Raw genomic sequence first — 22,260 nt, 5'->3', positions numbered from 1 at the left:
TGTGAAGGTGGTTTCAAAAAAAGGGCAAATACTCTGATTGCTCCACTATTGCAGTTCATGTTTTGTCTTTATTGACATAAAATGTATTAAAATGAGGCTGAAATAAATGTGTGAGATAGGAAGGATGGTACTTAATTTGTAATACTTGTCAGTATTCAAAAATTGCTGATGTTGATAGTAAATGATGTGGTCAACAACTAGAAAATATTTCCACTGTGGGAATTGGTATAAAAATCTTGTAATTTGATTACAAATTTCCCACCAGCAAGGCAACTCTTTGCTCATTACCATCCACTGGTTTCCTTTGGTTGATGTATTCATACTTCCTGTCACACATATAAGTGTGCATCATTCACTCTATCATTAACATTAAGCTAAGGAAATAAACTTGATTCATTAGCAAGCATGGAAGAGCACTTAAGGAGCTCCATCAGATGCACCTAAAGATGAGTTCCCCACTCCTCCCCTACTGACTTCGTGACATTATAAGTCTATGTGCATGCTGAAGAATGTTATAAACTGCCAATAAACATGATCAAACTTCAGCAGAACTGCTGTATCCAGGGGTACTGTAGTTGAAATACCTGCAACCATCTTAAGCCTGATGTACTGATTGAATAATATCCTCGTCTTCTCCTGTGGACCACATCTTTACTAATGCCAATTTTATTTGCTCTATGAGATACGAAGAAGTGAGTCTACCAAAGCCAACATCTTGGCTGTGGTGCTGAAGACCTATGGTCCAGAGCTTGTTGCACCTTAAACTAAGCCATTCCAGTGCAGCTACATCCACAGAATCCATTTGAAAACATGGAAAATTGCAGAGGTATATCCTATCCATGGAAAGACCCATCTCATCCTCCCAATTATCAGCAAACAATTGAAGGGATAATGGGCAGTGTTAATTAATGGCACTTACTGATGATCAGATTGGTTTTCACCTGAACAATTTGATTCTAGTCTTCTTTCCCACCTCTGTTCAAATATGGAAAGAAAACTGAATTATAGAGCTGAGGTGAAGGTAATTGCCTTTGATATCAAATTGGTATCAAAGAGCTCTTAAAATTGAGCAAAAGAAAAGCAAATTGCTGGAGGAACTCGCGTGGTCTGAAGTAGGCAGTTTCACTGATTTACACTATGTTTAATTCTGTTTTCATCTTTGAAAGTGGAACAGAATATAATTGCATGAAACAAGAACTGGACAACTTTTGGAATTGAGCTCCATGACTGGCAGGAATATTCAAGTCACATAAATATCAGACAATGATAGTCTCAAAGATAATAGAAATCTAATAAGCTTGTTTTCACATCCAGTAGTAGGTGAAATCCTGATATCAGTGTTTTTAGGGTCACTGTTTACTAATAACTCAACTAGCCACATAAATACTGGGGTGACAAGATTAGGTCTGGAGTGGGAAATTCTATGGTGCGTGATTCACCTTCTGACCGTACTTCATACCTATGTCATCATTAGTAAGGCATTTCAAGTGGGGGATGGAATACTTTCCACTTGCCTCAGTGGCAAGTCTAATAATACTTAAGAACATGCTGGATTGTCATAGTTATTTTCACCCACCGTACTGAATATTCACTACTACCAGTAACACCCACAGAAGCTGTCATATCTACCATCTATAAGATACAGTTCCATCAATGTTGCGGAGATTCTTTATCAACATGCACTCTTCACCCAATATATGACCCCCAACCTGGCTTTGCAAACAACATTCTCCAAAAATAAAACACTGCAAACAGTTATGATTAATTTGTTCTGATGAAAGGCTGTTACCAGAAAAATTACTATCTTTTTTGCAAGTACTATCTGATCTGCTAAATATTTTTATTGTTTTCTGTTCCAGTTTATCCATTATAAAGTCCAGTTTAAGACTGCATAAACTAACCATGGAATAGCTACTAATATAGAAATAGCTCGTATCTTCTCATCATCTCTGACAAAAAATGTGAGTTCATGATTTTTTATATCATAAAGATTGAAACCAGTCACTTCTTTTGCTTAACCACCCTATCCAATATCATACAATGTTCTCAGCTTCTCTATTTCTGAAACATCAACTCTGTTTATCTACATAGATGCTGCCTGACCTGCTGAGTTCCTCCAGCATTTTGTGTGTGTGCGTTGCTCTGGATATTTAGCATCTACAGAATTTCTTGTGTTAATGATGTTAATTCTCTGGTTTCATCCCATTGCCTGATTTACGCTGCCCAAGCTCACCTTATCCAATTAACCCAGTCTTGTTTACTTGATCCTGTTATCAGCAAATTATTGCTTCCCCCGGCCCATAATTTCATCAATATTAGTCAATATTGTCAACAATATATTCCCTCAGAAACTTTACCATTACCACTTTCAAATATGCTATCATTATTGTCTTCAGACATTAATTCTTTATATCCTCCCCTGTCCTTGGAAATTACTGAAAATCAAAAGGAAAACTAAAGATGTTGGAAGTAGGAGATAAAAGCAGCAAATGGAGGAAACACGTAGCAACTCAAGCAGTGTGAGATATGTCTTATTCACAGAAAAATGGGAAAATCTAGTCTAGCTAATTACCTAGATCAGTTAGCACTTGATTATCAGCAAAATGATGAACGGTATTGTTAACTATGCAATAAAATAAGCATTTACCAATAGATAAGCCATTTTGGACGATAAGGCTCTGGACCTCATTACGGCCTCTGTCCAAATATGGACTGGAGACCTGAAAACATGAGATGAGGTGAAAGTATGTGATCTTGATATCATGGCAGTGTTTGAATGAGTATAACATTGTAAACCCCTGAACTCCAATGGCAAGAGGCACACCTTTGGAAAGTCACAGGATGAGGAGTACGCTCCAGTCTACATTAACGGAGACATAGTGGAGAGAGTGTCCAGTTTCAGGTTTCTGGAAATACACATCTCAGAAGACCTTACATGGTCCACTAACACCACAACAATAATTAAGAAAGCACAGCAACGCTTGTTTTTCCTCAGGATGCTGAAGAAAGCTGGTTTACCTAAACAGATGCTGGTGACCTTTTACCACTGCACCATAGAGAGCATCTTAACATACTGCATCTCTGTGTGGTATCTCAATTGTACAGCAGCTGATAGGAATGCACTTCAGTGGGTCATCTCTAGCGCACAGAAGATCATTGGGACACAGCTCCCAGCCCTAGAGGACACCTACAGCTTACGCTGCCTAAGGAAAGCTACAAGCATCTGTAAGGACAATACACACCCATGCAATCATCTGTTTGAACTTCTTCCATCTGGCAGACATTATAAGATTTTCTATGCCTGCACTTCCAGACTGAAAAATAGCTTTTTCCCCAGAGCTATAATTGCTCTGAACCAATCAATCAAGCATCATCCATAAATTTGTTATATTGCTACTTTTAATACTGGTTTTATGGCTGTCATGCATCTGAGTTGCGCTTTTGTACTGCTGGACATTGCTTGTACTGGCTGGTTACTTGATTTTATTTATTGTTTATTTGTTTTATAGCATTGAGTACGAGAGTTGCAAACTCATTTTTGCTGTATTGGTGCATGACAAATTGTACAATGCAATGACAATAAAGATATTTCATTTCATTTCATTTCACAAAAATTGGTTATGATGCTGTAGGATAGTCATCCCAGACTTAGAGTTCCCTCAGGGCAGGTTCTAGACCCCAGTCACAAAGATTTATCAATGTCCTTTACTGCAATATAAAATCTGAAATGGGGACATATACTCCAAACATTCAGAGCACGGGAATATCATTGTCACATTCAGATTTCTCAATTTATCACATATACATTGAAACATACAGGGAACGTATCATTTGCATTAACAACCAGCATACTCAAGAATGTGTTGGTACACATTCTGGTAGCCTACCCACAATGTTCCACAGAACAACACAAGCAGCAAGAAGAGGAACAACAAAATAAATCCTTTTCCTATCCCTCTTACCTACACACTCATATACACAGTCAGAGCTTCATCCCTAGAACAGGCTTCAGGTGTCCAGTCCTTGTCCTCATATTGTCAGACTACAGACATTGGGCCTTTAACTTTGAACTTTACCCCAGGATTTGCTGATCACTGTTTGACCTTTGGGCCTCGACTTCTGACTCACAAGGATCCTGAGTGATCTGGAACATCATGACTCCTTTAGGCCTCTACCTTCAGTCTTCAATCTTCAGATCTCTATCTCTGAACTCTCTATGCTCTGGACTTCAACCTGCAGCTTTGCCCTTCAGATTTTGCTCTGTTTGACCTTAGGGTCTTGGCTTCTAGACTCATAACCCTGTAAACTGGATGGTCAGTTTTGTATTGCAATGTACTGCTGCTGCAAAGCAACAAATTTCACGATATATTCCTATAATATTAAACCCCTTTCTGTTTCTCTGCCTGTTCTCTTCCAAGTCACACCATAGGGGGCAAGTGTTTCAGGTAGATAATGCACACCATGGTCTCAGGGGTACTTAGGGATGGATAAAAAGTGGCCAATTTCTAAAAATTGAACTTAAAATATGATTGATTCCAGTGGTTCAAAAGAAATGCTCACCGCTATCTTCAAACCTATGCTCTATCTTTGTTAATGCCCAGGAATTTAAAGTTGCACTCTCTCCTTCAATATAAACTGGCACATGTTCACCCTCCTTTCCCTTCCTGAAGTCAACAATCAGCTCCTTAGTTTTGCTAATATTGAGCAAGATGTTATTGCAGCACCACTCAATCAGGTGAATTCTCTTCCTCTGGTAAGCTGATTCATGGCCATTTGTGATCTGTCCAAAGAATAGTATCGTTGGTGAATATGAAATAGGCATTAGAGTTGTGCTTAGCCACACACTTATCTATGTATAGATAGCAAAGCAGGAGGCTAAGCATGTAGTTCATCAACTACAGATCGGCATTTAACACAGTCACCCCATCCAAACTCATCAAGTGTCAAGACCTGGGTCTTTGTGCCTTCCTCTGCAGCTGGATACTTGACGTCCTCGTCATCCGACCTCAGTCAGTGGGAATTGGTAATAATATTTATTCCTTGATGATCAGCATGTGATGATAATAAATCAATTACTAATTATGTATAGTTTTAGTGTTCTTCACTAATAAAAGCATATAATATAGGGAGTGCAGCATTCTGGCCAAGTTTGACCTATGAGGAGAAGTTGTCTAGAGTAGGCCTGTGATTTATGGAATTTAGAAGATAGATAGGATATCACAATGAAACTTAGAAAATTCTTATCATGCTGGATGCAGGAAAGGTGTTTCCCCAATTAAGGAGCAGGGATCACAGTCTCAGAATAAGGAGTCAGCTATTCAGGAGTGGAATTGGGAGAAATTTCTTCATACACAGAATACTCTATTACCAAGATTTGTGGAGATCCAGTAATTTAGATCATCCAAAACTAAGAACGCTAGATTTTTGTTTATTATAGGAATCAAGGGATTTGGGTAGAGCATAGGAAGATGGTGAGATAAATCATTCGAAGAATAGGCAAAGAAGTGGCAGATGGAACACAGTGTTGGGAAGTGTATGGTCATGCACTTAATGTAGAAATAAAAGTGTACACTATTTTCTAAATGGGGAGAAAATTCAAAAATCTGAGGGTTAAAGGGACTTCGGAGTCCTCAGGCAGGTTTCCTTGTAAATTAATTTGCAGGTTGAGTCAGTGATGAGAAAGGCAAATATAATGTTAACATCTATTTTGAGAGGATAAGCAAAGATATATATGTTGAGGCTTTATAAGGCACTGGCAAGGCCTCACTTGGAGTATTGTGAGCAGTTTTAGGCTCCTTATCTAAGAAAGGATGTATTGACATTGAAGAGGGTTCAGAGGAGGTTCTCGAGAATGATTCTGGGAATGAAAGAGTTACCATATTGGGAGCATTTGATTGCGCAGGGCCTTTACTCACTGGAATTCAGAAGAATTGGGGGGGGGGGAGAATCTCATTGAAACCTATCAAATGTTGAAAGGCCTCAATAGAATGGATGTGGAGAGGATGTTTCCTCTGGTGGGGAGGTCTAGGACCGGAGGGTACAACCTCAGAACAGAAGGATGTCCATTTAGAACAGAGATAAGGAGGAATCTCTTTAGTCAGAGAGTAGTGAATCTGTGGAATTCATTGCACAGGTGGCTGTGGAGGCTAATTCATTGGGTATATTTAAGGTAGAGGTTGATAGGTTCTTGATTAGTCAGGGCATGAAGGGTTACAGGGAGAGGGCAGAAGATTGGTGCTGAGAGGGAAATAGATCAGCCATGATGAAATGATGCAGCAGATTTGATGGATGGGTCAAATAGCCTAATTTGGCTCCTATATTTTATGGTCTTATAATCAGCCATGAATTGGATCAATGGTAGAAAAGACTCCAAGAGTCAAAAGTCTTGGGAAATTGCTGTGAATTTGTTGGAGGGGATTAGGCTATTGTTTGGTAACTGCTTTGTTTGATTATTGGTTTTGTAGAAAAAGAGGAACACTGCAAAAATAGTTTCATAAACTTCAGCAGAGATAAAGTATACTTGAAAACATGTATTACCTAACACCGACTTCTGTAGCAGAAGTCTATTGCAGACTCGTCAGATCAAAAGGTTAACAGATGGGCAATGAAAAAACACCATTCAAGAATGTTCTGAAAGCCTCCTGCGAAGGTGAGAATCCTTGATCCACGAATATTTAAAATGGAGAAGGAATATTTGGGATGGTGTTGAGAATTCTGTGTCTATTTGTCAGAAGGGCAAAAAAGCCAAGATGGAAAATATTGCTCTGTCAAGCATCAGCTGCCCCATTTGTGGCACAATCTGAATCTCACATTGACCTTGTCAGCAAGCAATCTCAGGAAAGTTTCTGTAATTTTTTTTAAAGGTGATTCAGTGTCAGATTTTTAAAAAGCGTGCAGTAGTTAATAACAGTTGGTACAATTCGGAACTAATTATTCATAATAACGATTTTTGATCCATGTCAATCACCTTATAACTCGTAATCTTAAAGCACGATAATATATTGAACGAATCCAATTCTGAAACCATTATTATCCAATATAATTAGAAATGCCAAATGCCTTGTTTGATTAAAAGCACATTTGGAAAATGAGAAATTAAAAATCGATTTGTATCAATGACATATGTTTTGTTTGAATTCGCCACATTCTAGACTAGTTTATTTCCGATTGGACGGAGTCATTAGCCTTCCAGGTGCCGTCATTGAAGAAAGCTGCGGGGAGTTGTGCCGAAGCTACAACTGTTAAAGTGATCGGAGGGACTATATCTGTCAAGTTCTTCAAGGATAGCCGGTGTAAAAAAAAGGCAGATATGCTGAGTTGTGCAAGGGGGGTAGTTCAGAGTTCCTGAAACAGGAAATAAGCGGTGTTTGCTTTCTGCTAAGGAAGGAAAGACTGAAAGAACAAGCAGTAACGTTAAGAATTATGTGAACGTATTCACATTTTGGTGGTTCCGTGCATTTTTGAGGTTGTCTTGCCAATAGCTCTGCTGGAATGAAAGTGTTCTCTTCCCAGTTTTCTCTATCGTCAATCAACACTCACTTGCGCGTAATGTTCGGTAAGGAGTCGTTTCAGTCTATTCCAACTCCCTGCCTTCACATGATCTGAACTTGAAACAAGATCTCAAACAAAGATAGCGAAGACTCGCTCCGCTTGTGTTTGATGCATGAACCTTCAGAAGCTAACGGTTGATTTACCCCACTTCATCCGTTGTGCAGCGACTCCGTTCTACCTACAGAATCTCACAAATTACGAGTTTCAAGGGAAGGGGAAAGAGTCTTTCGAGGAAGGGCTATGTTGGTGAAGGAGTTCAGGATTTGCATGCCCCTAACAGTAGAGGAGGTAAGTGAAGCTTACGTGATAAATATTTAATGGTGGTCTTTTTCCGAACAAAACGTATGCCTGATTAATGTAATTGCAACTAAATGTGTTTTCTATTTTATCTATTATTTGTCCTGGTTAAAGGTTCAGTTGAATTTGTCGGTTTGCATGAAATCGAGTATGCTTCCGGTCGCTTGTTAGGTTTAGGAAACGTTCCATCTGTTTCAGCTTTTACATGCCTCTATTGCAAAGCATTGCTATCACATAACGAAAATCATATGACTGCGTTCTGTGTACACGGACCGTGGGCTTTGCACTTGAAAGCTTCCTTGTCTTACTACGAGTAAAAATGAATAAGTCTTCATTTGAAAATAAACAAATAAGTTGAGAAAAATCGGTGAAAGTGACAACTAGCAGGGTATGACATAATACGGTATCGAAAGAGTAAGCAGGACTACCTCCTTAACACCATAGGCGGGTTTTGGTGTGTACGATGCCTTTGTTTAGATGTTCGAGTCGGAAGCAGTTTCCTGTTCTTCGGATGTGACTACTGAATTATTATTACAGGATACGGTGCTTAACTGCATAGATTGAAGTTCATTTGAACCAAGGTCATCTTTTAGTGTTAGGATTTTATGGGTAAACAAAAATGTGCATGTAATACATTCGTCCGTTCATTACTGTCACTAGATGGCGACGGAATGAAACTTGTTTACCTTGTTCTTCGGCAGTTAAGTGTCGCTTAGGGCTGCAAACTATAACAAAACATTAGCTTCAATTCTTTTTCCCTGACTAAGTTTCACCTAAATTAGTTTTAAAGATTTTGTTAAAACAATTTTCAAACAAAATACTTTAAACTTTTAAAAGATAATTTGACAACTTGGTACTTTTTATGTTTTGAATAATCAGGAGGGTTGTCCCCAAGTATACTGAACCGGCCATTAAATCTTCAAAACAGTGTGAATGGTGCCAGATCTTATCAGATGTATTTATTTCAAGTAAGGAATATATATCTGAGCCAAAAAACCTTACAAAATAATTGGACAAACATACATTTACTCAGATCAATGTGATGATGCTAATTACCATTTATCATTAGGGGCCAGCATTGATTCATGTCACTTGAGGTTTAATAGTGTAGCACATTGGAAAGTCATGTTTTGCCAGAGTGTTCAAGGTTTTATGAATAAATATTGAAGAATTCACAAAATAGCTTACATGGAGGAATTATGTGAATAGATTGATAGGCTGTCCAGTTTAATGTTTTTTTCACATCTTTGTCCATGTGCATGTACTATAAGTACATAAAATAAAATAAATCATTGTAAAGGCAATATCTTCCAGGTTTTGTGCTAGACAGATAAACAAATGAGTCATTGAGAAGAAAATAAATCATTGTTAAACTTTCTTGAATATTGTAGAAAGGAAATAAATATTAATACCAAATTGTCTGTTTGAGAATAGCCCCTAAAGGGTATTGTGAACAACATGCTGAGATTATGTTGATATAACTCAGGAGATAAGGTGTAAAACTCTCATTTCTGTGTGCTAGGAGGATATCCACTGCTGTGGTCACATTCTGTACATTTGTGGCCTTATTATTCTCAATAAAATTATTTATAACTGCTCCTAGTTTACTAAGTGTCCATCTGGAATCAGGAAGCCCCCAAATGTCTTCATCTAGGACTCTGCCAGATAAAGTCACATTCTATGTTTTCATGACTTGTATTTTGACAGCTGTTTTTCTCTTGCAAGACTGCACTTTGTGTTGTAAGTAGTCTTTTTTCCTATTGCATTAGTTTTTTCATGCAATTCACCACTGTTTTGCAAATTTCAGGAGTGGTGTTTCTCCTGCAATCAATTAACCACTACAGCCACAATTTCAGTACTTAACATGGTTATTCCATGGGGACTGAGTGCCAATGGCTTTGTTGGATAAAGGGAAGGAGAGAAACACTTGTAAAGGCGAGGTTGTCTTCTCAGGTTTTGAATGACCATTTGAAGGAGGCACTGAAATCACAAATTTGTACTTAGATGTAATTATGTTCAAAGTTCAAATGGTTCAGACTTCCATTTTCATTTTCTTTTTCAGTAGTGAGGCATTTACTGAGTTGTGTAGCTTTCAGAAGCCTGAGCTGCTAATAACTTTTTACATTTTGCAATCAAGATAGCACAAAATGAATTTTTATTGCAGATGCTTATTTCAAGTCAGCATATTTATGTTTGATTCAAGATTGTTTAATGTAATTTCCAGTATGTAAATGTAAAGGTTGATTCATCAAAAATCTTTATTGTAGTTTGTCAGGTGGGAGAGGGGAGGGGAGGTGACTGAAACTTCATGCTGGAACAGTATTCATTATTTTTCCCCTTCGAAGGAATAGGATAACTTATCAAATTTTAGAGTTCCCTCGAACGTAGGGTTTTTTGACACCCATATAGCAGACAAAGTGCTTAGTAAAACTGAGGAATTATGTGAAACATAATAGGTTCTCTTTGAATATTGGACCATCGTAACAGGACACTATGAGGCTCTTCAAGACACTGGCAGAAATTACCACGCAGAAAATTGCAATATCACCTCCACTTCAAGCATAAGCTTGAATGAAAGGATGACAACAGATGTAATATCAATACCACTTCTGCTTGGCAAGCAAGAATGCCATATTTAATTACTGAAGGAACATACAGTAAGTTTGTTAAGCCAGTGAAGCTAATGCCCAGAGAGACCAAAAATGATGATCACCATCTTGTCACCCCTCTGTACAGCTTTAGCATTTGTGATAGGAATGTTGAGCAGGCAATGAAAAAGGTATAGAGAAAATTTTGTAGAACTGAACCAGGGAAGAGAAATACATTTGTTGAGATAAACTGGAATTGTTCTTGAGCAGAGAAGGATGAGATGATGATTTTGCATGCTTCCAATAAATCATAATGATCTGAGCAGAGTGAATAAAGGAAAACTTTCTGTTGGTAGAAGGATTGTGAATCACAGATTGGAAATGAATCTGAATCAGGCCTATTATCACTGACTTAAATGACATGAAATTTGTTTTGGCAGGGACACAGTGCAAAGACATAAAATTGCTATAAATTACAAAATAAATAGTGCAAAAAGAAGGGATAATAAACCATAAACCTGGTAATAAGTATTTATGGATCATTCAAAAATCTGAGAGGAAGAAGCTGGTTTTGAATAATTGAGTGTGGTTTTCAGTCTCCTGTACCTCCTCCCTAATGACAGTAGTGGGAAGAGGGCATGTCCAAGGTGGTGAGGGTTCTTGGTGATGGACGCAGGTTTCTTGACGTACCACCTCTTTAAGATGTCCTCAGTAATGGGAAGGGTTGCCAGTGATGGAGTTAGTTGAATCTACAATCCTCTGCAGTCTCTTTTGATCCTGTATATTTGAGCCTCTGCACCAGCAAAAGAACCAAATGTAATGTGAGGGGGAAAAAACTGATAAAGTGGTGAGTGATTATCTTATGGAATTCACTGCTTTAAAGAGTGGTGGAAGGAGATCTGATTGTGGTTCTCAAAAGGAAGGTGGATTGATATTTGAGGGAGAAAATATTGTGAGGCACATGGAAAAGTAATGAGGAACTGGACTGATTAGATTGGTTTTCCAGAAAGCTAGCATGGGCATAATGGGTCAAATGATGACGTCCCATACTGTAATGATTCTATTACTTTAGGTTTAGGGTGCAGTTTAAGGAAGTCTTTACTATGCTAAGCCAACTTAAGTTACTTTCCCACTTCCTCAGTGGCATTCCATTGGCTGCACCACATTTGGTATACTGTGATTGCAATATGTCACCCAGCAATTTTTAACTGTTCTCACCTTGGGCATTCTGTCTTGGTGATGACTTCTACCAAGGACAAGAGCTACAGGCAAATAGGGTCACTTGCTGGTTCCTTTTCACAATCACACACAATAAGCATATAAGCATATGGCTATTCCTTCATCTTTGGGTCTAAGTTCTGCAACTCCCTCCCCGGCATTTTTCTAGGAGTACCTTCATCAGAAGGAGTGTTGAAGATCAAGGAAGTAGCTCACTGGCACTTTGTCGAGAGCAATAAATGCTGCTTTTGCTATTGATGCCCATATGATGAAAATTAAATTTAAAATATATTTAGAGTGCTGCTATTGTTATGGTTAAGATTTGATATAGAAGGATTTATTTGTTTTAGCTCTGTACTTAAGTAATGTATTCCTAGCTGTTTACCTACATTCTATTTTCTTGAAAGATGGAATAGCTTTTTTTGTTCCCAGACCATTTTACAGACAGGAGTCAGGGACCTCATTGGAAGTGTACATAGCAACAAACACTCACCTAGAATCAGCAGCCTACTATTATGATAGATTGTTTAAACAGAGTCTAAGTAGATAATGTGTTTCCTATTTTATTTGCATCTGTATAAGATTAAGTTACTTATAAAGAGCTGTAGAAATATATTTTTGGTATACTGTGTATCTGTAGATATTGAAACTCTAATTCTGTATAGAATTTGCCTCAAAATATAATGATTTACTCAAATTTTTGTCCCAACAAAGAACTGATACCAAAACTTGTAACAAAATAGAGTTTGTATGAATTGTATGGGAAATAAGAGTGATGCCAGTGATAAATTAATTTTAAAAAACTTTTGTACCAATTCATGTATTCAGCCATCCAGTGGATAACTAATACTGTAATCCAACTGGGCACTTTAGGTTTCAGTGGAATAGTATGGTGGAGCTTGTTACCAAGTCGAACTTTATACTCCATTAAAATCAATGAAGTGAAAATTGGGTGAATTTTAAATGATAAATGTACTTTATCAGATTCCCCTCGGTGAAGATGAAAATAAATCTCATTACACTCATGCAGAGCATTATCAAATTATAATGCAAGCTGCTGCAATGCCATAATTCACTGGGAAATTCAGTAAGTATATTTCATTATATTTACAAACTTCAATCCTTTTTGAGAGTGTAAATATTCATACATTGACATTTTGTTAATTGAACTCCTGCAATTCATATTTTAAATTTCTGCAAATTGGTAATAAAATGCCATTAAATTCAAATATCAATATCTGTATCATAACATTTGAGAACAGCTTCAAAGTGGAGGTAGACAGCTAATCACAATTGTGGCTAAATTTGCGTTATCTATTTTGATAAATCCAGTTAATAAAGAATAGTACTGTACTTATTCATTTAATTAAAAGAGCTATTAATCAGTACACAATGTTATGTCTCATTTGGCAGTTTAAAGATCAATGACTTTGTATAAAATTAGAAAAATGCTGAACAAGCTATGGGCTTTTAAGGAAATGAGCTGTGAGATAAACATTTGTATGAACAAAGCTTTAATTTAAGTAAGCAATTCTATTTTGAGATTTACTTATGACAGCCTAAAAAGGCTGGTCGTCTTTATTCTGTTATAGCTCATATTTGCATCATATAGTTTATGTAGATTTAGTTTATAGAATTGCCTCTGATTTCTAGGAATGGCTGTACTGGTACAAATTATTTGCAACTTTATATGTTTTGGGTTTTTTTAATCTCTTCTCTGAGACTGGATTTTGGTTGTGAGTGATGATCTACATTCTGATGGTTAATTGGTGTCATTCACCAAGATACCTAAATGTTATATGATTTTTTTTTAAAGTTTGAGTTTTTCTTTTTTACCTTTTGATGCAGTTTGCTGTTTGAAATGTGATACTTTTTTGCCAAAAAATCTTTCCAGTTATTTTAAAAGACCTAAGATAAATGCAGTAATTTTCTTCACCTGTAAGAGATTGCAAATAAATTAGTCATAACAATGAAAAGTATCTACATGTTCAAAGCAGTTATAGCAGTTTACTCTGTTTTACAAATCTGTGTTCTTACATTTGCTGCTTTGCCATATCATATTTGCCAGTAAGAGTTTTATTGATGTAGGGGAAGGAAAGGGATTTGTTTTTATTTGTCTCCTCTGTATTAAATTATCAAAGATAAAAACAAAGTAAAATGCATGGCCCTAATTAAAATGGTAAATGTTGCATTAAACCGGTATCAGATCCATTGTGGCAATGTATTTTAAAATAGAAAGTTAAGATGGGTTCAGGGCAAGTTGTGAAATAATTCTAAAGCACATTTGATTAAATTCAGGAGAAAAGTAATATCTGAGGTAACTGGAATTTGGAAAATTTTCTTCTGTACACCGTATGTGGTAAATTTGTAATTCAATTCTTTATTTTTAGACTGGCTTCATCAAGTATATGGACAAATGCTATGCCCTTGAAACATTGCTACAAAATTCCTGAATGTATCAATAGTTAAAATTTTTCCTGAAATACTGTAAATATAAAATAGTTCATTATTCAGGGTGATAATTGGATAGCTGGAAGGTGTTTCTGAAATGACAAAAGTAACTGAATTAATTAGGAAAGCTTTTGTTGCTATTTGATCAGATGTTGCATTTACTGATTTTTTTTAACAAATATTTTTGAAACTCTGGACTTCTTGGTACTTTGAAACAAATACATCTCAGGGATATCGAGGAGGGTGATGAGAGCTCTTCATCCAGACCTCAGTGAACCTTTGCAATTCTACACAGTTGAAGACTATAGAGGTTAGGTTGCTGATGATATGTGGCAGTGATCGATAGGTTTTTAGATATTTTGGGAATCAAGGAAAGTAATGGCTGAGTAAATGGAACAGATTTTATTGAATGGTAGACAATGTATGAAAGGCTAAATAGCTGCTATGTTTCTATTTCATATGTTCATTCAATGTGTAATTCAAATCTGTCTAGATGAAATCAGCCATCTTCAGTTCTACTAATTTTCCCACAGTTTCCTTGATGTACAATACACACATAGATATAGTACATGCAACAATGTGTGCTAAGATGGACTCAGTGCAACTGAGTGCTGCAGTTCTTTAAAAGATCAAAAGCTGCTGTGAAATTGAATTTTAATTCTGAGTTAAGTACTCAAAGCACTCCAGCAAGCTCTGTCTGACCTTTTCACTCTCCACCCCCATCCCCAAGTCTGTTGACAAACATCTACTTTGCTGCAAGCTGCAATTGTGTCGCAAGCTGGTCAAAATTTGCAAACATCAACTTTCTGGTTGTTACCAGGTAAATATCCTGTGCAACTACATTTAAAATAATACAAAGATTCACCAAGAATTTCAGGGCTCAAGTTTTAATTCAAAAGGTCAAAGCTTTCATTTGCATAACATCTTTCCCTTCACTTTCAGGACATGTCAAAGTGCTTTGGGGAAGAGAAATCCTTTTGCTATGTGGACATTGTTGATATATTAGAGAATGTGGCAGTCATTTTGAAATAGCAAGTTGTCTCAAACATTTATTATAATAATGAATTGATGATCTTGCCTTAGTACTGTTGATGGAAAAATAAATGGTGGCCTCTACAACAGGAATAATCTTTCTTGAATCGTACCTTGAAATATTTCACATTGGACTTTGCTTTAATATTTCATTTGATGGCACATTTGATGATATAATAGAACACACACAAAATACTGGAGGAACTCAGCAGGCCAGGCAGTATCTTTGGAAAGGAATTAAAAGTTGATGGTTTGGGCCAAGACCCTTCCTCAGGACTAGAAGTTAGAATCAGAAGATATGGAGAGGGGATGGAGTAAAATTTAGGAAGTGATAGGTGAAACCATGTGAGGTGGTAGGTAGATGGGTTGTGGGGGACTGAAGTGAGCAGCTGGGAAGTGATAAATGGAAAAGGCAAAGGGCTGAAGAAGAAGGAATCCAATCAAAAATGAGAGTGGACATCAAAGAGAGGTAATAAACAGTTAAGGAGAAGAGATGACTGGGGATCAGACTGGACATGGAAGAAGAGAGGAGGAGAGGTGGGGAGAAATTACTGAAAGTTTGAGAAATCAATGTTCATGCCATCAGGTTGGAGGCTACTTAATCAGAATATGGGTTGTGCTCCTCCAGTCTGAGAGTGGTAATATAATTGCCAATATAATAGTTGTTTCGCCATCAAATGAAGTTCTACTTACTTATCAGTTCTGTACTTGCCCAGCTCAACTGAATGTTTTAAATCTGATTTCACAACTCTACAGAACCTTCTACTCATCTATTTGTGATAACTTATTATCATATCTGAAACCCCACTGGTTTCCTTGGCTGCATATGTCGAGGGAATACACGATCTGGTCCTGCCAAATCCATGAGATTGAGACAGCTCTTCCATCCCAAACCCTGGTTTGTGTGGATACTGTTTAATTTGCTACTGTAACAAATCCATGCCAAGAAATAACAGGCAGTGCACTGCATACGATTAAAGGAAGTATATTCATGAATCTTAACTAAAGGGTTAGTAAAGAAAAAGTAAAACACAAAAGTGCCCATTATAATTAAACAGTCAAATGTGCACAATTCTTCCCAAAATTCATGTTCACCGATCCTCAGTCAATCTTGGCACCCAGCTCCATTGAATCACGGTCCCCCACCGGGTCGAATCCACTGACCAGTTCTCTCCAGCATATTCTCTTCCTCTCCCACCAAACAAAAAAAAACAGCTTACATTCCAATTACCCATTATCTCTAACTATAACCCAGATACTGCTTCTACAGAAAGACCATTACGTTAACAGTGAAACCTTTCCCAGGGTTTTACATATCTTATACTTTACAATGAATCTCTTAAGTCTTGTCCTTGGTTTTCCTACAATGGGTCCAAATCCTGAAGTGCATTCACTTGCTTCTATGTAGTTATACAGGTTGTCCCCAGGTTACAGACACCAGACTTCAGTACATCCCCAATATATGAATGAATACACATAAATTCAAAAGTGCAACTTGTGTTGTCAAGTTCTTTCCTATGAATAGCAGCTTCCTATGTGCACTGGGGTAAAGAGAACACATCGTGGGAGGATAATGCAAGTCTCCTGCCACCCCAGTCATCTTGAGTGAGCCATACTAACTGTTGGGGAAATTCACTAGGCAAGGTAGCATCAGTAAAAGCAAAACACTAGTTTCCATATTGAGAGCAGTGCTTGTGGTCCTTTATAAACACGGTATAGATCCTGTGCTGTGTCGACCACTGTACATGTACTGAGCATATAATTCTAAAAAATATTTTGACATGATTTTGCTTCCTCAAAGCAAGTCAAGTCACTTTTATTGTCATTTTGACCATAACTGCTGGTACAGTACATAGTAAAAATGAGAATGTTTTTCAGGACTGTGGTGTTACATGACACAGTATTAAAAACTAGACTGAAGTATGTTTTTTTAAAAAAAAACAACACAAAGAAAAAAAAACTACACCAGACTACAGACCTACCCAGGACTGCATGAAGTGCACAAAACAGTGCAGGCATTACAATAAATAATAAACAGGACAATAGGGCAGTAAGGTGTCAGTCCAGGCTCTGGGTATTGAGGAGTCTGATAGCTTGGGGGATGAAACTGTTACATAGTCTGGTCGTGAGAGCCTGAATGCTTTGCTGCCTTTTCCCAGACGGCAGGAGGGAGAAGAGTTTGTATGAAGGGTGCGTGGGATCCTTCATAATGCTGTTTGCTTTGCGGATGCAGTGTGTAGTGTAAATGTCTGTGATGGCGGGAAGAGAGACCCCAATGATCTTCTCAGCTGACACAGCTATCACAAATGAAACATATGTGACAGCAGTGCATCTAAGAAAAGGAAAGGTCACAATGGATATAATTAAGTGATCTGAAAAGGGAGAAATATCAAACATTGGGTTTCAGTTGTTCAATGGTAGGTACATATTTTTGAGCATGTTAAGATTGGTCTTGATACAGGCTACCAAAATTGCAAAGTGGTTTGATAACTGAGATGGGAAATTCTGTTAGAGATTTGACTTGAGGGTCAAAATCAATACTAAATACTCCATTAGTGGGATAATTGAAGATGATGCAAAGAGCATGTTCAAAGATTTGAAGAAAAAGCAAGGTAATGAAAGTGAAGAATCTTTCACAAGGAGAAGGTGGTTTAACATATTTTAATTAAGGGCTAATTGCATAACATTAAAGTGCAAAATTAAGAGAGGAATAGATAGAGTAAATGTAAGTAGGCTTCTTCCACTGAGGTTGGGTGAGACTAGAACAAGAGGTCATCAGTTAAGGGTGAAAGGTGAAATCTTTGCGGGGAACCTGAGGGGGGACTTCTTCATTAGAGGGTGGTGAGAATGTGAAATGAACTGCCAGCAGAAGTAATGGATGCAGGTTACGTTTCAACATTTAAGAGAAGTTTGGATAAGTACATACATGGGAGGGGCATAGAGGGTTCCGGTACAGATGCATGCCGATAGGACTAGGCTGAATAATAGTCAGCATGGACTAGATGTGCCAAAGAACTTCTTTCTGTGGTGTAGCACTTTATTACTATATGCAAAAGGAAACAGCAAGTGCTAATCATGCTGTGACAAGTGCATTTCTTGATGCTTTGGCTCAGATAACTGATGAGGGGAGTTATTGTTATGAACAAGTGCTCAGTGTGGATGGGACTGCATAATGTTGGATAATATACCTTGGAGGAAAAGAATGTTCCAGGGCATTAAGCAGCAAAAGGGAAACTGACCTCACAGTGTGGTGGAAGTTCTTTGGGAGTTTTCATTCTTAAGTGTTAGTTTTTTTTAAATCCATTTGACAACCCTTGGACTCTTAAAGGAATTTGGAAGGCATACCTATAGTCATTTTGGAGGTCAATGCAATGGCTTGATGAAGATCAGTTTAAGAACCATTTTCTTCCTGAGATGGAGAAATACTGTGCTTTTAAGGGTTTGCCAGTCAAGGTTTTCAATAATGCCCCGAGATATCCTGCATTTTTGGATGACTTTCATCCAAAAATGGATGGTCACGGTATTGTACATGCACTGAACATATTAGTTGTTCTCCAGCTAATGTGTCCAAGGTGTGCAAGCTTTAAAGCAAGGTACTTCTGCAAGACTTTTTCTCAAGCTATTACAGTAACAGTGCAACAGAAAGCAAGACTTGAAGTGACTTTTGGAAGTCGTACAACATCTATGATTGGTGAAAAATATTACAGGTACTTAATCTGAAGGAAATGAAGTATGAACGGTGTATGGAAGGAACTTTGCCCTCATGCTTTACATGATGTCTGAGGTTTTTTTTGGGACAACAGAAGATGTGAAAGAGAAATGTACAGTTCTTGGTAATCAACTCCAGCTGGAGAATAATGAGGATGATGTCAATAACTTGGTTTGAATCTTGTATTGAAGTGCTAAGCAATAAAAACATCATGGCAAAGCAACTGTTAAAAGAGGAAAAGGAATAATAAGTTGAATCCCCAGACGTAAAAAGACAGATTAGTACAAAAGAATTCACAGCAGTTTTGAAGAAATTTGTAGAAGGTTGGGCAATGCTAGAAGAGCAAGTCCTTAATTTTGCAAACTTGCACCAAAGCTTTAGCGGTGTCAATAAGAGTATTCAATGGTGTAAAGCCTTTTCAAAAGTAAAGCATCAGTTTGATATTTTGCTTTTTTAAAAAAAAAAAAATTCTGAAAGAAAATCAAAGGCACCAGCAGCATCTCTACAACCAGTTGCATCTACCTGAGTGCTGTGGAGACATAGTTACTATTTCAAGTGATTTTTGTGTATGTACAGACATATTGTCAAACTTACAGACAAATTCAAATTATTGATGTCTGTAAAAACTGAACCCATATGTCGGCTGGAGGTGATCTGTATGTAAGTGATTTGTTCATTGATGACAGCTGTTTAATGTGAAAGAATTTTATAAAGGTTCCTTGATTTTTTTTTGCCGTAACAAAAATATACAGGAGACATTTAAAACTTAAAAGGGCATGGAGTGATTTATGTTGCGACATGGGATAAACATGGGATAAACCACTGACACAATGAGTCAGTTTAAATGACTACAGGCTACTTTGTATTGCAAAGGTAAGATGTTAGTTTTCTAGAAGCTTACTGGGCTGATAATTTCATTCTCATTTATTTATGACAGTCATATTCAAATATTAAAAATATATTTCTAATAGATTTATTAAAGTAATTCTTACAGAAGCTTAACCTGAGTCTCTGGGAAATGCATTCATTCCTTGGCTTCCTTTAGAGAATAGCTTTAATTTTTTTGTGGAATGCATTGGGATGTATATTTAACTATTTTTGTTACTGTTTTTACAATATTTTCCATTCATGCTATGGAGCAGAACGTGAGTGAAGAGTGGAAATAAAATTGCAACTATTGATATTGCCATGTTTATTTTAAAATTATAAAATAAGAATTCAATATGGATATTTCTATTTTGTATTTAGATGTAAAAGATTAAAAATTATGCTTTTTTGTTAATAACAAATATTTCCATAAAACATCAGACCTATTATTTTTAGCTATGAATTTTAGTTATAAATTGAAACAGGTAGCCAAAATAGATATGTTCTCAAATGGTAGGAGTGGGCGACTGTGGCTGACACAGAAAGTTAAGGAATGCATAAAAGCCAAGGAAAGGGCATATAAGGTAGCAAAAGTGAGTGGGAAGTTAGATAATTGGGATGTTCTTAAAATCCAACAAAAGGCAACTTAAAAAAAAAACCACAAGAAGGGAAAATGTGAAATTTGAGGGCAAACTAACCAATAATATAAGGGAAGATACTAAAAGCTTTTTCAGTTATATAAAGAGTAAAAGGGAGGTGAGAATTGATATTGGACCACTGGAAAATGATGCTGGTGAGGTAGTAATGGGGGATAAGAAATGGCAGAAGAACTTAATTGGTACCTTGCATCAATCTTCACTGTGGAAGACTCTAGCAGTGTGCCAGAGATCCATGGGTGTCGGGGAGCAGGAGTGTGTGCTATTGCTATCACAAAGGAAAAGGTGCTAGGCAAACTCAAAGATCTTAAGGTGGATAAGTCACCTGGACCAGATGGACTACATCCCAGAGTCCTGAAAGAGATTGCTGAAGAGATAATGGATGCATTGGAATGATCTTTCAAGAATCACCTGATTCTGACATGGTCCTGGAGGACTGGAAGATTGCAGATGTCACTCCACCCTTTAAGAAGGAAGGAAGTCAAAAGAAAGGAAATTATAGGCCAGTTAGCCTAACCTCAGTGTTTGGGAAAGTGTTGGAGTCTATTATTAAGGATGAGGTTTTGAGGTACTTGGAGACTAATGATAAAGTAAGTCAGAGTCAACATGGTTTCTGTAAAGGGAAATCTTGCCTGACAAATCTTAGAGTTCTTCAAAGAAGTAACAAGCAGGGTGGGCAAAGGAGAAGCAGTGGTTGTTATTTACTTGGATGTTAGGAAGGCATTTGATAAGAGGCTGCTTAACAAGATTAAATCCTATGGTGTTACAGGAAATGTATTGGCATGGATAGAGGAAGGACTGTCAGGCAGGAGGCAGTGAATGGGAATAAAAGGGGCCTTTTCTGGTTGGCTGTCAGTGACTAGTGGTTTTCGTCGGGGGTCAGTATTGAGACTGCTTCTTTTCACATTGTTTGTCAATGACTTGGATAATGGAATTGATGGGTTTGTGGCAAAAACTCCTTTTCTCTTGGTGTTATGTGAGGCCCGTAGGTGGAGGTTCCTCACAATGTGTAGGTCTTTACAATTTTTATTAGCCTTGTATTTATTTTAATGGATTAATTCACTTTGCAAATGGTATAATTATCGTATAATTCCTTCAAAAATTTGGCAAAATAGAATGATTTTTATAAAATAGGAGGTGATTAATTTCTTATGAAGGTTCTCTCCTGAGTCATTAAGGAGCCCTTTTACTGTTTCCATTGGAGAATCTAATGATGTTCGTACTACACCATTTCCTCAGCAGAGAGTAGAAATTGTAAAGTTGACGATAATGGTTCTCTTCTCCTTATTTGCCCATCACCCCCTCTGCTTCCCTTTCTGGTACTGTCCTCTCCTATTAGCTTCCTTCTTCTGCCCTCTGCCTCTTCCAGCTTTGAGCATTTCCCCCCCACCCCCACCCACCAATCTTCCCCCTCACCTGGTCTCACCTGCCAGTTTGTACTGTCTCCTTCCCATCCCTCCCACCTTAGTCTGGCTGCTTTTCCCTTTCTAATCCTGATGAAGGGCCTTGGCCCAAAACGTCAATTGTTTATTGCTTGAGTACCTCAAGCAATTTAAGTTTGTGTCTGTTGCTCAAAACATTAGTTAACCTTTGTATCTGCCTGGCGATGAGCTTATTTAAATTAATCACACACAAGTTTTAAAAGCATTGTAATTCTAACTAGTAAGATGAAGGAGCTACATTTCTCCATTGTTAGAAAAAGTCAATGACAAAAGATGTGAGTGTGTTTTCAATCCTCATAGGAGTATCCTATAGGAGTATACATTTAAAGAACATTAACAAAAATGTAAGGAAATAATAATAGTTGTGGTTGAGATTTGATCTTGTACATACTTCTCGGTGAGATTTTTACCTTGCTCTTTTCTACCACAATAAACTTCCCAAGCTTAGT

At 37.3% G+C, this 22,260-nt stretch overlaps 1 protein-coding gene across 1 annotated transcript in view; it reads left to right on the top strand.

Annotated features, from left to right (window-relative positions):
• Positions 1-7,222: 7,222 nt before the first annotated feature.
• The window catches only part of pitpnc1a (phosphatidylinositol transfer protein cytoplasmic 1a), a 287,674-nt gene continuing 272,636 nt past the window's right edge, over positions 7,223-22,260 (top strand). Inside the window, exon 1 of the mRNA XM_073026386.1 lies at positions 7,223-7,839. Within this exon, the coding sequence (XP_072882487.1) occupies positions 7,792-7,839 (48 nt within the window). The 5' untranslated portion in view covers positions 7,223-7,791. The remainder of the gene's footprint in view (positions 7,840-22,260) is intronic.

The sequence above is a fragment of the Hemitrygon akajei genome, chromosome 22 (assembly GCF_048418815.1).
Source record: "Hemitrygon akajei chromosome 22, sHemAka1.3, whole genome shotgun sequence".
Taxonomy (NCBI): Eukaryota; Metazoa; Chordata; class Chondrichthyes; order Myliobatiformes; family Dasyatidae; genus Hemitrygon; species Hemitrygon akajei.
The sequence above is the reverse complement of the archived record's forward strand: the minus strand, read 5'-3'. Positions and strand labels throughout refer to the sequence as shown.